The following is a 17472-nucleotide window of genomic DNA, read 5'->3' on the forward strand; positions in this document are numbered from 1 at the left end:
GGTAACATAATGATATTGAAAACAATGTTTAATTTTACGTTAGGGATTTGTTATGAACTATAACCATGATTTGTCAGTTATAGGATATCTTAAGTAAATTGAGCGCATTTTTTAAGTATCTAAAAAACAAAATTTCTTACACAAAACGCCATAAAATAAATAACAACATAAAAAAAATAACAAAATTATGTGAGATATTCACATTTACTTGTCACTCTTTTACATTCACTTTTATCTACGATCACTTAAGCAATAAACTTCGTTTTCTACGTTTCATATGTGAAAGGTATCAAAATTCGCATTAACAAAATTGAACTTTTGACATTGTTGATAACTATTTATTATCAGCACTAGGTAATTATTTCCTCAAAAAACTAAAAAATTTATGATACACTGTGAGTTGCTGCGTAGCTGCAAACAGTTATAACATTCATACTTCAAAATGCCTTAGTATTTTTGAGATACATAAAGTGAATTATAAAAAAAAACAATATTCAAGTAATTAGGAAGCTCAAGCCAAAATCTTTACATCCTACTAATCATATATCTAAACATTTAGTAGTGTGAGATCTTAGTGTTAACGGCCTCTTGACGAGGTAAGAACATGCACTTAAAATTTATTCTGTGTTTCCTCAACATTTTGATAGTTGTGCACTTCTCTGAATGTCAAGATACAGATGGGGAATACACCTTTATAAACGCAATAAAATTTCCGTATTCTAAGTACTTTAGTCCATTTATGGGGGTATGTTTACTTATTAAGTAGTGAGGATGTTTCTGATTTTAATTTTAGCTTATAGTGGCGTTTGACATAAAACTGGTGCCATCACAATTAAGCGTAGATATGGTTTGGAGTGTCGAAGCTAATTATTTGCTTCCAATGAACAATACTGAATACAGTTATCCGCCTATTATACCTGCAGACAGCTCGAGTAGAGGAGGCATTTTTGATCGGGCTGTTCTGTATAAACTGGTAGAGACCAAACTGAAATCGCAAGTATTTATGCTAACTCTATAAACACCTTTTCTATTTCCATCACATTCTGTTAGTATTTTGTTTTTAGCTTTACCAAAATCTATGAAGGCAGAAATTGTTTGTTGAGGATTATATGTGAAATGGCCCTATATTCGACTAAAGATACCGAAGTTCTCGGGGATTTGCTACATGTCTTTTTAAGGTAAATTATAATTTTAAGTATTGAAAGTGTGTAGATAACATTCTTTTGAATTTTTAGTCCCAGTTCGTCCATAAATTTAAATTTGCCATTGAGATACTCTCAGGCAGAAGCTTATGGGAACAAGAACAAACACTGCAAGAAATACACTAAAAAGTGTTCAATAAATTTTCTAGACTATATGAGTGTATTTGGAAATTTATTAGAGTATGCATATGAAAATTGAACACTAAAACCTTTTTAATTTAAACACTGCTTTCTTTGATGGATAATAACCTCCAGAAAAAAATTTATCAAATAAGGTGATGAATAAAATTATTATGTAAGTTGCTGAAATTTTCGATTAAAAATTTAATTAAAAAACACCCAGGAAAAAAATCATTAGACGTTATTCCTCACGCATGATCGAACTAAAAAAGAAATATAAATTTGAGGTGAAGAAAGTCTTATACTTAAGAATAGTCATGTGAGGCCTCATCTATGATATTTAAAGGATAGGAGTTGTTTTGGGATGTCACTCGGTACACCTTTGGATGAGGGTCATCCCTCTTAGCATCGTTATATTCAGATTCAGCGTTTACAAGACTCCGAGTAAATTTGTGAAATGCGTCAATTAGTAAATATTAGCCAATAATAGCTTATATTGTGCTATTATGTTATTATTGGACTATGCGTGACAGACTAATATTAATAAGCATTTGCAATTACAATGATTTTTCTTTCTTATGAATGTCGAAGACGTTTTTTTCTGTTTCTTGGGAGATCCACAATATATGATCCATAATAAATTTATTGCCCCAAGAGTTGTGCAAAAATGTCATATAAATTTCTTGTAAAATGGAAAAACTCCTAGAGAAAAATTCGAAACATTCTTGGTCAGCCCATTCTTCGAATATCATCCCGTTAGATTTTTTCTTCTAGGGTACATTAAAAATCATGTTTATACCTATACAATAGGCCTGGCGTGGCGAGTGGAAAATGTTATTAGTTTTGTGTTTCTGTTTTAGTGCTATTCGATTTTAATTCTTGTTTGGCTTTTGTTTTCTTTCATATTGTCCACTATTACAGTGTACAGGGTGTCCATTAAACATACGGCAAAAATTCAAGGAGTTATTCCTTGGACTATTTTAAGAATATTTGCTCCTTTAATGATTTTTGAAACGCCTCTTTGTTCCGAAGATACAGGGTGAGAAAACATTTTATTATTAAATATTACATGTAAAGCTTCTTAATCTACAAGAACTATTATAAAGTCCAGCCAATTCATTTCTTGACATATTCGCTTTATCGGTACAGAGAATCAACGTCAGCACCTGAATCTTTCTTTATTATGTCCAGCACATTGTGCTTCATTTCTAGTGTTCTTACCATTATTGGCCTTCCCGATCCTTCATTTCGTTTCAATGTGCCTGTTTCACGAAGATGGTAATAAATAGTTTGGAAAGTTTTTCTATCAGGAATATTACGGTCAAGAAATCGTTAATATACAATTCAATTATATTAATTGTATTATTACATTATTAATACATTAATTCAAAATATAAATATTCTTACATCTTAGCTGGAGGTAGTCATTTTCAACAATTGTTGTGAATTAAGAAGCTTTACATGTAATATTTAATAATAAAATGTTACTATTGTCGAAATTTTTTCTTGCCCTGTATCTTGGGAACAAAGAGGCTTTTCAAAAATGATCAAAGTACAAGATATTCTTAGAATAGTCCAGGGAATAACCTCTTGAATTCTTGCCGTATATTTAATGGAGACCCTGTATATACCAAATTCGTAGACTAAATGGAAACACTTGATTTTTTTATATTATTTATGACGCATCCTGTAAACAGATATCGTAGATTTAGATTATAGTTTTTTTTCGAAACAAGGAAACTCTACAGTAAAAAATGTTGATTTAAAATCTAAAATCGGTAAATATATACATATGAATCTACACCTTTACGTTATGCAATTTTTATCTTAGGGAGTGACATTATTTTTGTTTGTTAATATTTAATTGAAGGGAACTATTTACTACACTACTAAAATTGCAAGAAAAATATACAAACCCATCTGCAGGCCATTGCTAGACTACAGACACATACTGGGGAAAAATGCAAAAGCAGATCAGATTGCACTAAGACTGATTATAAAGATAATGCACCCAACCCATTACTATACAAATGCAGATATATGCCAAGAATAATTGAAAAACTGCAACAAATTCTGGCGAGATGAAAAGACAATCGTCACAACTAGACTATTCTGAACCCTCTTTGCCTTACAAGACAGACAAGACAATCACGCTTCCTTTACCCTTCAACCACTCTACGGAGCATTTCCAAAGGTATTTTTTTTCTTTTCTTGTCTTCGCATTTTATGAATGATTATTTATGTATAGATTTTTGTGACAAGGGCAGAAAGACGATAACCATTTTTACCTTAAGGTGTGGCATTAATTTTGCTTTTTGATATTTAGCGGAAGAGAATTATCTCTTTTGATATACACAAAGGAAATTGTCATCTTTCATAATTCTATTAGGTAAGACCGTATAAGAAAGCAAGGTGCTTGAAATTGATTAATGCTAAAAATAGGCTGTTCTCATATAAATGAGATTATAATTATAGAGCGATATCGCGGTGTAAACGGCTCATTTCGCTTTGACGAGTTCCATGCCAGTTTTTAAATAAATTACATAAGTATACCTTTATGTATTGTAATCACCATAAAACTAAGTATCCGCGGCCATTAGGCCTCCTTACAGGGCATGCAATGAGGAAAAAATATGTTGATTTGTCCATTTAATTTTACGAATCCACTTAATTTTGACAGGCATGCGTACAAAAAAAAACTTTCACAATAGTAGTTCTTTGGTGTGGATACTCATTTATTTCTCACCTTACTCTACTTACAGCCGAAGGCAAATGCACGAAGGAGTTATGATGCTGTAGAAGAAACGATACTTAAATGAGCATTATAGGTGCAAATTTTTCCGAGTAACCGGCGCATTATGTGGATAAAATAGAAAGATTGCATAAAAGGGAACACGCCCCAAAAGTAATTTGTGAAGGATGATCAGCAAGAAAGCTAAGTGATGTGCCGTTCGAAGGATGTTTGCTCCAAACACGAGTTTTGTGTTGTCAGGCTTTTCTTAGTGCTCTCTGAGAGCAGCTGCCGCTCTCAGGTTGGGCACCAGGCCCATCAATCTCGGTCTTTTTCGTAATTGACTTCGAAGAGATCGTCCGTAAATTATACGCATGTAAACATGGCGGATATAAATTTCCGCCTGTCAGTCGCATGTAACAAGGATTCTTAGCAAGATGGGCGATGGTTGATGATATTATGAGTTTCGGGAAAATTAACCCAAGATGAGTTCTTACCTACTGTAAATCACTTGAAAAATGGTTACACTTTTATGACGCCTAATTACCGGGTGTGTTTACTACATCTTGGATAATTATTGGTATGTAGCTACAATGTGAATTGCTGAGCTAACAGTGAAAGATGCAGGTTGTTTCTTGAAAAATAAATTAAGATAGAAACATTCATGCACGGATCAAGTTGTAGAGTACATAAATTGCGATGTTATTGTTTTTTAACACATCTACTTTATGCGTCGAATACTATTATTGACAATTAGTACTATGTATTGTGAGTCTAAGTAAATTGCCTTAAATGGTCTCGAAATGAAATACAACCTGTGCCGTAAAAAGTCATAATCGACCATGTTGACCGTATCCAAGTGGTCAATAAGTCAACGACTAGTGCGTGTAAGACATTAATAAAATTATTCGCCATCGAAGTGGAGTGAGTTATAACCGACTTATCTATCATAAATTTTCATGTAAACAGCTTTTCATGCCTTTTATGGTGGCCATTACTTTAATCACTTTTTGTTCCCATTATGAGAACGATAGCAATCGATAGCTCGATCCATTTTGCAAGCGATGTCTTGTTACATTTGTTTATATTAAGAAATTCTTTGTACCTCATTGAAGCTGTAAATTAATGCATGAAATATAAGGCCTTCTTGCTCGGTTCGTGGCAAAGTTCCTCCCATAGAATCATCGACAATTTTAATTTCGGATCATTGTTTCTACCTGTACATGAATCTCGAAACAACATTATTATTCTTTTGGGCTTCTTCATCTTTAAGTTTTTTACCTGGCCATATGCCACACATGGCGTTTGTGGGCGTGGTTTCCTAGTGGAGGGGCCCTGCCTTACGGCACTCTTATGCCCCTCGATGGGCCACTAATGACCATGCCATGCCTCGAAAAACAGAGTAATTTATTGAACACTGCTCATCACGTCTTAGCATTGGATAATGAGGTGTTCTATAAAAATATTCGTATTATGTGTTATATAAAGTATATACTGAGATTATCGGTGTTGAGAAATTTATATATACAGGGTTATTCACGTCATGCTACACGGAATATTGTGGCTAAAGTATTTAATATTTCGAATTTTTCTTTTTTGCGATGTGTAGAACTTATATAGGAGGTACACTCTCAAATTATTTTATTTTTATACAGGAGGTTGTAAATAAGTGAAAAATATCAAAGTTATGTTTTTTTAAATGGAACACTCAATATATTAGTACCGTTTTAGATTCCTTGAAAAAAATAAATGTAAGTTTGATTAAGGTTTACCTACCCTAAACCTTAAGGATTTTGAAATAATTGAAATTTTGTAAAAAAGTAGTGCAAATTTAAAAACTTTGTTTTAAAGAAAGTTTAAACTGGAGTAAGTCGAAATTCATATCAAGCCTCAGACATGAGGCATATTTCATGCCATAGTCATGAAAATTTAGATATCTTATACAGTGTGTGCAAAAAATAAATTGAAAAATGTATTTACTTTGAAGGGTATTAACTTGCTTAATTTAAATGGAACACCATATATTTTATTACTCCAAGTATCAGATTGAAATATTACCGATCGAAAACTGTTATATTTTCCTATACCTAAATGTACAAGTTTTCCTTGAAAATTATTTTTAAAGAAAGTAGAAAATCCTGTGGGCCACGAATAACGCCTCGGAATTTCATGACAAAGTCAAGAGATTTTTTAAGTGTTTCTTTTTTAAGGTGTATACAGACTAACTAGAGCTATATTTTAAAATTATTTTTAAAGTATGCAGAGTGTCCCAAACACATGTAATTAATCAAAGTTGCATTTTTTTAAATGGGATCCCCTGTATATTATATAATTTTTGAACTCAACCATTAAAATAAAATTAAGTTGTATTAAGATTTATGGTATCTAACTCTAGCAGTTTTTGAAATAATTCAGTTTTTGTCAAAATACAATATAATTTTCAACACCCAATCTCTCATTCCATATTTAAATATATTAATATATTAAATATGTATATATATATATATATATATATACAGGGTGGTCACTTTTACGACGCATTCTATGGGGATTTTCGAAACGGTTAAAGATACAAGGTTGGTTAAATGGAGAAAAAGTTTCGTATTTTTATGCTCTGCAAAAAGCTGAAAGCAAAATTGAAATATCTTATGTAATTACTAAGATATCAAAGAAATACCAAAAAAGTCGATTTTCTTTTTTTGTCTATAACTTATTTATTTTTCATACAATCATTTTGAAACTTGGGTGTTCTATATTTTCCGTCAGTGTCTTCAATATGGAAAGGTCAAAAATATCCTAGGCCTACTAGTTTACGTGAAAATAATACTAACTTTCGATTTTCTTATGGACGCCGTATTGGATTTTCGCATTTTTGAAAAACACGAAAGATTTCCGTTTCGGCGAAGTGCAACACAAGGGTCTTCTGAACTATTTTACAATAAAAATTAAAATATTTAAATATTTAATGAAAAGATTAAGTAGCACTGAATTTGTCAAGGTCATAATTGATTACCAAGTTACTGACTGTTTTTGACACATAAGTCAAGTAGCCAATATTATTGGTTGCTATGTCAACATAATTTTATTTAAAAAGAAATTTAGTAAAAAAGTGAGATTTTTTTGTTCTGTGAATTAAGTAAATTTTAATTTTTATCAAAATGGGATGATATTTCTCCAAAGATGAGAAAATAGACATGTATAATGTGTACATAAGACATTCAAAAAACGCTTATCTTATCTTAGAAACCCAATTACAAATTTCTTTCGGACCATTGACCCAGTTGTTATCAGAAGAGCTACTTCAAATATGTAATATGAGCGAACGGCATTATGTATTACTCATAGTGGCGGTCATTTTGAATATTTTATGTAATTTTCTCTCCTCGTATTAATTCCTTTGTTAATTAATGTTAGTTAATGTTAAAGTTTGTGTTATTGATTTTCGAAAATACATTTGATAATTTTTTTTATTACTTATTTAAAAGTTGTATTATTGGCTACTTGACTTATGTGTCAAAGACAGTCAGTGACTTGGTAACCAATTATGACCTTGGCAAATTCAGTGCTACTTGATTTTTTCATTAAATATTTAAATATTTTAATTTTTATTGTAAAATAGTTCAGAAGACCCTTGTGTTGCACCTCGCCGAAACGGAAATCTTTCGTGTTTTTCAAAAATGCGAAAATCCAATACGGCGTCCATAAGAAAATCGAAAGTTAGTATTATTTTCACGTAAACTAGTAGGCCTAGGATATTTTTGACCTTTCCATATTGAAGACACTGACGGAAAATATAGAACACCCAAGTTTCAAAATGATTGTATGAAAAATAAATAAGTTATAGACAAAAAAAGAAAATCGACTTTTTTGGTATTTCTTTGATATCTTAGTAATTACATAAGATATTTCAATTTTGCTTTCAGCTTTTTGCAGAGCATAAAAATACGAAACTTTTTCTCCATTTAACCAACCTTGTATCTTTAACCGATTCGAAAATCCCCATAGAATGCGTCGTAAAAGTGACCACCCTGTATATATATATATATATTTAAGTAATAGGACTTTTTTACAAACATATCGGGCAATTTGTTTTATTTCATGTTTCAACCTTAGTGGTAATTTTAACTCCTCAATTCATCGATTATGAAAGTCATCTTCACCTTGTATATACATACATACATTCTTGCTTGCCGTACCAAAAGCATGACGTTGATGAAACGGATATATAGTCTTATTAAGATGAACATTTTTATTACCATCATGATTATTTATTGCTTCAATACAGTTATAATGAGATTATTAACACTGCTTCGAGACCTGCCAGTGTGCTGTTAATCATGCTATCGTATCCGATGTTGTGTAGATGCAAAATGATGATGTATTAAAAACCTTTTTAATTTTTCTTTGGTAAAACATATTTTTTTAATTTTCAACCACATTGCCCACAGTAAATAATGGGTTTCTGGAAAAAGCGCCATGCAACAACTGCTTTTATAAAAAGTTACTTCCTGTCTGGTGGTATTGTGCGGACATTAAACTATAATAAAACTTCCATTATTTATTAAAAGTCATTTAATTTTGATCCCCAAAAGTGTCAATTACACTCGGGCAATTTAACATGTGCGTGGTTTTCTGGGTCTAGTTGCACTGCTGTGGGTTCAGAATTCAATTAACAATGCGCGTTTCGTTTTGAAAAGAAAAGCAAAAAAATGAATCGAAATAAAATAGCTTCTTAATGTTACGATTAATAAATTACCAGTGATATTATCGAGAAAGTGACAACAACCTTGATATCATCTCATTGAAATGTTTTTGGTTTCCATAATGCGGGTATTAAAATTTGATATAGTAATTTATTGCATTGCTTTTAGATTAAAACAGTATCAAAATGATGCTCCAAGCTTCAAATTTTAAAATTTTTGAGCTAAATTTATTAATATTCCAACTTATTATTATCTAACAAGGGTGGAAAGTGATAATTTCTCAAGCGAAACTGCTGTTATTTAGTTGAAGGCGAAAAGTCCTCATATACTAGGTATGATACTTTTCAATACAATGTTTATATTGAATTCGGCAAAATCTGCAAAAAAAAGTTATATTTATAATTTAATTGTAACATTTTGACACTTTTAAATAAAAAATCACATATGAAATTGTATTATTACATGAATTAGCGTTTTGTTCCTTCCAAATAACTACCTAAAAGTAAATCTTACTGAACTCAAAGAGAAAAAGTGGTACTACCGTTAGTGTTGTAAAAAAAACTGAACACTCAATGCGGAAAAATAACTATTGCTAACTACTGGCTGACAGTTTAGTAATATGGAAGTGCAACATTTATCGGCCGATTTAGCATCGATGAATGCATGGGCGTACGTACGCCTTTATGCCAGTTCAATCAAAAAATAATTTTTTTAAATAGAAATATAATAGAGGTGGTAATCAAGCAGATATAAAACAATTTCCAAGATTTTACCAGGAAAATGGAAGGATAGATACACTGGATACCTACTGAAAAAATTACCCAGATTATATCCCAGGCATTTGAGGCTCTCTATCACTTTACATCTCGGTAAAATATATTTGCTTTGCATATTAATGAGATGTAGCGGAGAATCACATCGCCTACAAATGCCCTACAGGAATTTTTTTCTTACAAATGTGTGATAAAATGGCTTTACCGAATACATTTTAGAACAGAAACTAGCACATTACCGTACCTGGGGTCAAAGGTTTTACAACCCACTAATATTTTATTCAACTTATAGAAGTCAATAAAGTTAAGACCATGTGTGCGTAGAAAAAATATCATACTTGATACGCGCGAGAATCTCATCTTCGATTGCTTACCGAACTTCGCTTCAGTTATTTAGTCAATTAAAATGAGCATGGGGTAAAGTATCATTTTCCACACTTGTTAGGTAAATCGCTATTTTAAAATTATATAACATTTAGTAGGTAAGAATCTTTAAATCTCTTCAAATAAAAAATCAAATATAATTGAAAAAATTATAACAATCGAAAATTCCGCAATACCATGCAATACCATTAAAAATCTCAATTCATGAGAATCTAAACACTGAATCCATTTTTTTTTCAAATAAAGACGAAAACAAATAGTAAATTAATCAAACCATCAGTAACGCTTGACCAAACTCTGTATCCTCTAAAAGCAAACCACAACTTCTGTTCGCTCGCCCAATCCGCGTCTTTACCATTTAAAAACCATTGAAATCATCAAAACCAGTGCAATTCATTTACATTCAATCAATCCACGAAATGATTGTTATAATTAATCTATGACATATTATCATCAATTAGGAGAAGTAAATCGATTGCTTAACAGTGGTTAGTGAAGAATTCATTACAGATTTGATTGGTGATTTGATTTGGGTAGTTCTATAAAATTAAAAATGAAAGTAGGAAAAGTTTATAGCAAGTTCGCAAAAGAAATAAAGCGTTCAAGAACATAGAAATGGAAGGAAATGGGAATAGAAAGAGGATACTGAGTAACCCGGCGATATGTGTTTCTACTTATCATCTTCTACAGGTATGTGTGCGTAGAACACATACCTGTAGAATAAGTAAGTATATACGTATCATGTTACGCATGTTCGAAGACCTGGACAGCCTGGAAAGGATAGACGGGAAAGTTACCATAGACAAGTCTCAGCTCTTTACTATCAGCTGGTAATATTCAGCAATCGAAACTTAATGTGAATGAATATAAAGGTAGGAGTGATAAATCCACAAAGAAGTAAAGAATTTAAATAGATATTGAAAAAGGATGTTGAATGACACGTGTTACTATTTACTTATTGCGAGTGCAGCCTGGAAAGAATGGACGTCAAAAAATTGGAAATCACGAGCAAGCATCAACTCAGTCCATCGTGGACTTACATAAATGTGTCTATTTTGTCCAATGGCATTGCCAAATATACTATTTCTATTTCTACTAGAACGCTCTACTGTTTTTGCGGACTTGCCATTAATTTTTCATACATATATATTCACTGTTCCTAAACTTTTCCATTTATTAGAAAGAAAGTAATTTTACTCCATGTAATTTCAGAAGGTTCATTCGTACGTGGATCTCAGTAATAGTAAGTTTAAAATTAGTTGCGGAGATACAAATTTTTCTCAATGTTACCAGCGCATTTGAAAATATTCTTAGAGTTCTAAAACACTGCTTTCTAGAGGACTTGAGTTATAAATAGTGTCATGTGGCAAGCTTAGTTAGACAAATATTCGCCTCTATAGGTGCTGGTACTTGATGGGTTCACAACCTCATTATCAGCATTAATTCCCTCCCAACTTCCACATATGTAAGTTCAACATGGGAATGAAAGCTAATATTCCCCCATCGCCATGTTTTCACTTTATTAAAATTAAAATTTACATACTATTGCCCATAAATACCCAATAATTAATTAGATGTAGGTCCACACAAACAACTGTCTGCAGACTTATTTATTACAGCTGTACCTTGTACGTTACTTTCAGCCTGAAAAACATTCAAGTTACGAGGGATCTAGAACATTTAAATGTCCTCACTCGTGGTACCTACACAGAATCGCGTGTTTTTTCCCAAAGAACTTAAAATGTCCAACAAGTCCTCCTCGGTCCGCAGAACTGGTTCTAATTCATTCGAAGTAATGTCAACAAATAAAAACTTAATAAGAGTGGCTTCTGCTATAAAAGCAGCGCTATCGACCGGGCCCAGGTAATATAATACCTTGGCGAACTGTAAATTATAAAGAAGCCATTACAGGACTGGATGTGATCTTGTTCGTTTTTGTTTTTCTTTTGTTGTTCTACTCGTATACCTGTTATCGGACTGGTGAGATGGCCATCAGCTGCAGTGGCGGAGAAAAAGAAATATCTAACCAGATTGGAAATTGCTTGAAGATGGAGGTGATACTACATGAAAAAGTAATTTCTTCTAGCATAAGTCACAAAATTATCTTTGCTACCTTTTCTTTTCTGATTATTTTTTTTTAAGTAAAAAAGTATAATGTAGTTTTTAATATTATTTTCGAGAAAACTCAAATTTATAATTTCAAAAAAGTAGAGAAATGTCTTCCATTCTATGATATTATGTGACATACCCTACGTTCTGACATTTGTATTTTTTTAAAAACCAAAATTATATCTACATATTTCCTTCTCTATCTTATTGATCTTAGTTTACAATAACTTCGTCTAGTAATTTACTCTCCAGTTTCATTTGTTTCAGATTCTTCAAATTACTCATATAATCCACTGATACTCTCATTCTTATTCCCAACAGTTTTTTTGAGTCAACGTAGCTTCGAACAGTTTAAAAAAAAAATAGGTAGGTAATTATCTGCATTTTTTGTAACCACCTCATTTCCAGTACCATTATTCCCCCCTCTTCAAATTACCATTCAGTTTCAGAGCCTACCAATTTCATACAAAAGTCATGAATCTCACTGTTATAAAGTTTATTCAAAATGGTCCCACCTATTGGGCTAACAAATGAGATATCTAAGACTTAAGGAGGTATAAGATGGAACGGTGGTGTCCTTCGTATTCTCTGGTAACAAAGTTTCTCATAAATGTATACTCAAATATTTTTTATCCAGTAAAAGAAATCCAGATGGGAAAACTTTTCTAGTACAATTCTTTTTTTAACGCCACATTGTGCTGTCGATCTAGCAGTACAGATAGCAATAATCTATGGTTCAAATTACGTAATTTTTTATGCACGTCACAAGTTTCATATCAGCAGTGATGCCACATCTTTTTAAAATAAATATGCATCAGGAATATGTCAGATACTAGTGTAACGCTATCAGTATTTAGCAGTAGTTAACGGTATTGTTAAATCAAAAGTAAATAATTATCATACCCAGGAACAAAAAAGTTTCTAAATCTAAAAAAAATTAAACTAAAACAACACGTTAACAAATTAAGCCGCAAGAGTGCAAACAAATTGGGCTATGTTGAAGTATTCAAATATATTTTTATTCTTTTTTAGCATATTGAATTTACATAACTTGTTATTTTACGTAAGGCGACTCTCAATCGCTATATTTTGTGACGTGAATAAAAAGTTACGTGATTTGAACCATACCCCTTTTCACTCCATAAGCGCCCCTCTTCCCTTCCGTAGAACATGCCGTCAGCTTAATGAAGAAGAGCGTTTTACTCCACATCTACCCCAAATACCATTGTTCCATTCGTTCATCCAATTCATCCACACTAGTTCTAGTTTATCATTCTCCCACAAGCAGTTTGAATTCAGTTTAAGCACTGCTTGTCCGGTTTATTGGTTGTCTCGGACTATTCAGTTTTTTTTCGATATCTATAGAAGTATTTTTACAATTGGACCGAAATCATTTCTCTTAGTATTTTTAAAATCATCTTGCTTAAAAATAAATTGCGTAGTGCCTTTAACTGGGTACGACCTTTGGAAATTCATAATTTAATCTCAGAGCATTTCGAATCAAAAGATTACTGTTTTTCATTAATAACGTTGTGGAAAAGTTCCTATCTCTCCACCAATGATTGATTTAATTCTGATGTGAAATCAATAAAAATAAAATTTATTAGAGAACTAAAATTAATAGTTACTTTATGCAAACGAGGCTACCTAAAGAACTGAGAAGAAACACATCACTTAAAAAGTTCTCAGAAATTATTAAAACAGTAGGGAACGCCGTTTACTTTTCTAGAATATTTAGGTTCCCTTAATAATATTTAAAATATTACAAAATGTTTAAAATCTATGCTTTTCCTCAAATTCCTCAAATTATAGTATAACTTAATACATGTTTCAAAATTCACATTTCATTACAAGATGTTGAAAATTTCTACTTTTCCACAATTTCTTAAGCTTTTGTGCTTTCTAGGATTCCGTCTCAAATCTCATAGCAACTTTGTACACATATTTCTGACATGATTCTCAAGCATATCTCACCACTCGTATGCCACGAGATGTTGAGATTTTTCAATTTTCGAGAGTTTTTTTTTTAAATATGGAGTATTTACACTTTCAAGAATTCTATCTCATTTGTTCATGTATTTCAGGTTTGTTGGTTTGTACGTTATTATGAAAAGCTGAAATAATATTTTAAAGTTATTTCATTTTTTACAAGATTTTGCAGCATATTTCATGATGAATTCGGTTACGTTTTAGCTCCTCATTAAATTCATATGAGTATACAACTTAAAAATCATTTTTCATTTTAATATTTTCGAGTTTGACTTTCAATACATCTTGTAAATTTTTTCTTGTTTCAATACTCTTTTATGAGTCAAGTTTCCAGTAAGTTAATCATTTCTTCGACACGTCTCTGTGGTTGCCTAATAACGATAATTCCACTAATAGTTAATAAATTAGATCTGGACTTAGTTAACGCATTTTTCGCCATGTTGATGTGTCTTTCTTTTATTTTATAAATGATTTTCCTTGACAATTATCTGAGGTTTCAGACATCTTGTGGATTGGATTTTTTTTAATTCCTTAATCTGCGATCAGAGCTTGCTGAAATCTCACATGTGGCCTTAAACAAATCATGAATAGTTCCTTTAATAACCGCTAAAATTATCTGTTTATCTCCGAATAATAAGTTAGCTTTAAAAGCAATACATGGCCACTAGACGTAGTTCCAATTGTGGTCTCGATCCTATTAACTGATTATCTCAAAATTAAACTTAATCCTCATAACTTACTCCTATATAGTCTGGCAACACACGGTAAGTAGATAAGGTCAAATTACCTTTATTAAATTCCTCGTAACGTAATAGATAACATTTTTATGTCTCGAAATACTAAAAAAAGACCACTGAGGACCTGACTACGTCGCACCGCATGTGGTGGACTATAAAACAAGGAAAAATGCTGAGCCATTTTGGCTTTTAGTAGGCTATTAACAGTTTTGATCCAAAAGATTAAAACTGGGGAAAGTTTTTATAAACAGGCTTTCAGCGACTTCGGAGACACTCCTTAGCAAAAAACACTTCATGCACTAATTAGTACTGCCAGCACCTGTTATGAAAAGTATCAGTGAGTATCGTCTCTAAAATTACTTAGTTTGTCGTAGCGAGATAGCTAAGTAACACAACCAGATTTGGTTGCAGATCCTTCGGAGTGACTTCAATTAAGAACCAGACACCAACTAGCCCTACTCGAGTTTATAAGATGTAAAGTTCATGTTTTATTGGGTAGGCTTTCCTTTTAATAGCCGCTGATAAACGTTTATAATTATTTGGAAGATAGGGCGGTAATTTATGCTAATAAGACATTCCACTGCTGCCTCTACGCTTCTCAGGTAAGAAAATAAGATGGCGCTTCCCAAAGCAACCTGACACTGATCAGAACTTGGGCTTTTTCATCAGACACGTCATCTTCTGGCTATAAAAAAAATTATGAAGAGAATTGTACAATAATTTCACGGTTCCCCCATAAATTTGATGTATCCATTAACCGCCCTATAGGCCCCAGAAAGATATTCCATAATTAATAGACCCATGTTCCATCTGACATTTTAATTTATTCCGCCGTCCAATCATAATTTAGAGAACAACCGAACATCTGCCCCATGCAAGATGGCTGATTACCTTTTTCTCATTAAAAAACGACGAAAAAATGGTAGGATCTGAAATGTGTTTTTGGGACCTGATTACCTACGGGTCTCCTTTATTTTTTTGAGACAGCCTTGGGTGCCTCGGGTCCCGACATAATTCGGTGGAACCATTTCAAACATTTGTTAAATTGCTGCTGAGATCATTGGCGTAGTATTAAGTATTTCTAGAAACATACCTACAGATCTGCATTTTGATAACGATATTAATCTCTAGGACATAGTTAGTTAATTTTCAAATTGAGTTTAAAATTGAATGGCAGTCAGATAACAATGGGAATCCTGCTCAATGGAGTTTTCTTTTAAATTAATATTTCTCACTTAATTCTAAACTTTTGAATTTTCATATTAAATAACATTTTTTCTCAATTTCTTAGGGTCCAGAATACTTTTATACAAACTGATTCAGAACTGTGGGATCAAACTTCTAGAAATTATTCAGTGTAACAATAGAAGACATTTGAGTAAAAGAACCCATGTCCAGAAATGTATTCCGAAGGCTCTTCGGCCTTATGATGTTTTAAGCCAGTTATGTGCAAAAATGTGTTTTATTGAGTTTAAGTACTTTTCATTTTAATTCGAACACATCGTTTAAATGGCGTACATGGGTTCTGCGGACTTGGCTAAAAACTTGATAATTATTTTGAACGACTTCAAATGTGGCAGTAATTCATGCAATCAGGTCTTGTTCCCTTTTCAATAATGTTTCGTAAAACAGAAATTTTACATGCCCTTACAGATAGAAATCTAAACGTGTTAGATTGGGTGAGTTAGGTCCATAGAACTGGACCACCTTTGCCGATCCAATGTTATGCGAACTGACGAAGTTCAAGGACGATCTCTGAACAATTACTGTAATGTTATTTTGTATAGACAAATTAAAATAAAACATACTAAAACTCCATAAAATTTATATTTTGCACATAATTGTCTTAAGGAATTATAAGGCCAAAGCGCCTTAGGTAAACATTTCCGAACATTGATTCTTATACTCAAATATCTTGTATTATTGCATTGAATATTCTCTAGAAGTTAGGCCGTATAGTTCTGACTCAGCCTGTATCGTCTTTATATGTAATTTTCTTTTCTTTCAATTAATGGAGTTTTTCTGAAATAATGATGCAATTAGGTGTGTTTTGATTAATTTTAGTAAATTTGAAATAATTGATTGAGCATCCTTATAGTATATCCAAATTTATTATAATATGTATTTGACTTCCGACTTATCATAAATATCATTTCTCGGGGTAATGGAGTCGATAAATTGGATATGACTTTCTTTTCGATATAAAGGGTTCTAGTTCTGGTTGCATCTCTTTCATGAATTGTGACACCTTTTTTTAAAGGGGTCTTACTGTTTCTAGAGAAGTATACATATATTTGTAGAGCTGAACTTCCAGAAGTGAATAATTTCGAAACTTGAAACGTATCAGGTGGTTCCGCAAATTGTGACCTATGGAAAACTTGTGCAACATTAATTGCGTGGAGACGATTGTTTTGGGAATGCATTTTGACGTATTCCAACAGGATTTTGAGAATATCAAAATATTTATTTACCGAAGTTTTTGGGTACGAAAAAAACCGCATAGAAGCAATTTCAAGTCAGTAAATCAAATACTGTGAGATTTAATTTCAATTTAATCTCAGCAAAAATTATTTTGACATCCTGTAGAATGAAAATAAGCAACGATTGTATAAGACCAATTAGCTGTTTGCATTTATTTCTTATCCTCTACCACTGAATACTCATTTATACTGTTATTTATAGGGTACCCTGTATACAAGATAGGAGAGGGTCTGATCACTCAGT

At 32.1% G+C, this 17472-nt stretch overlaps 1 protein-coding gene across 1 annotated transcript; it reads left to right on the forward strand.

The window, feature by feature from the left end:
- Nucleotides 1-436: 436 nt before the first annotated feature.
- Nucleotides 437-1398, forward strand: LOC136419890 (uncharacterized). Its single transcript, XM_066406484.1, has 3 exons — nucleotides 437-745; nucleotides 794-1178; nucleotides 1236-1398. Exons 1-2 carry the CDS (start codon nucleotides 605-607, stop codon nucleotides 1016-1018), a joined length of 366 nt encoding a protein of 121 aa, XP_066262581.1. The 5' UTR covers nucleotides 437-604; the 3' UTR covers nucleotides 1019-1178; nucleotides 1236-1398.
- Nucleotides 1399-17472: the final 16074 nt, after the last annotated feature.

The sequence above is a fragment of the Euwallacea similis genome, chromosome 3 (genome assembly GCF_039881205.1).
Source record: "Euwallacea similis isolate ESF13 chromosome 3, ESF131.1, whole genome shotgun sequence".
NCBI classification, from domain to species: Eukaryota; Metazoa; Arthropoda; class Insecta; order Coleoptera; family Curculionidae; genus Euwallacea; species Euwallacea similis.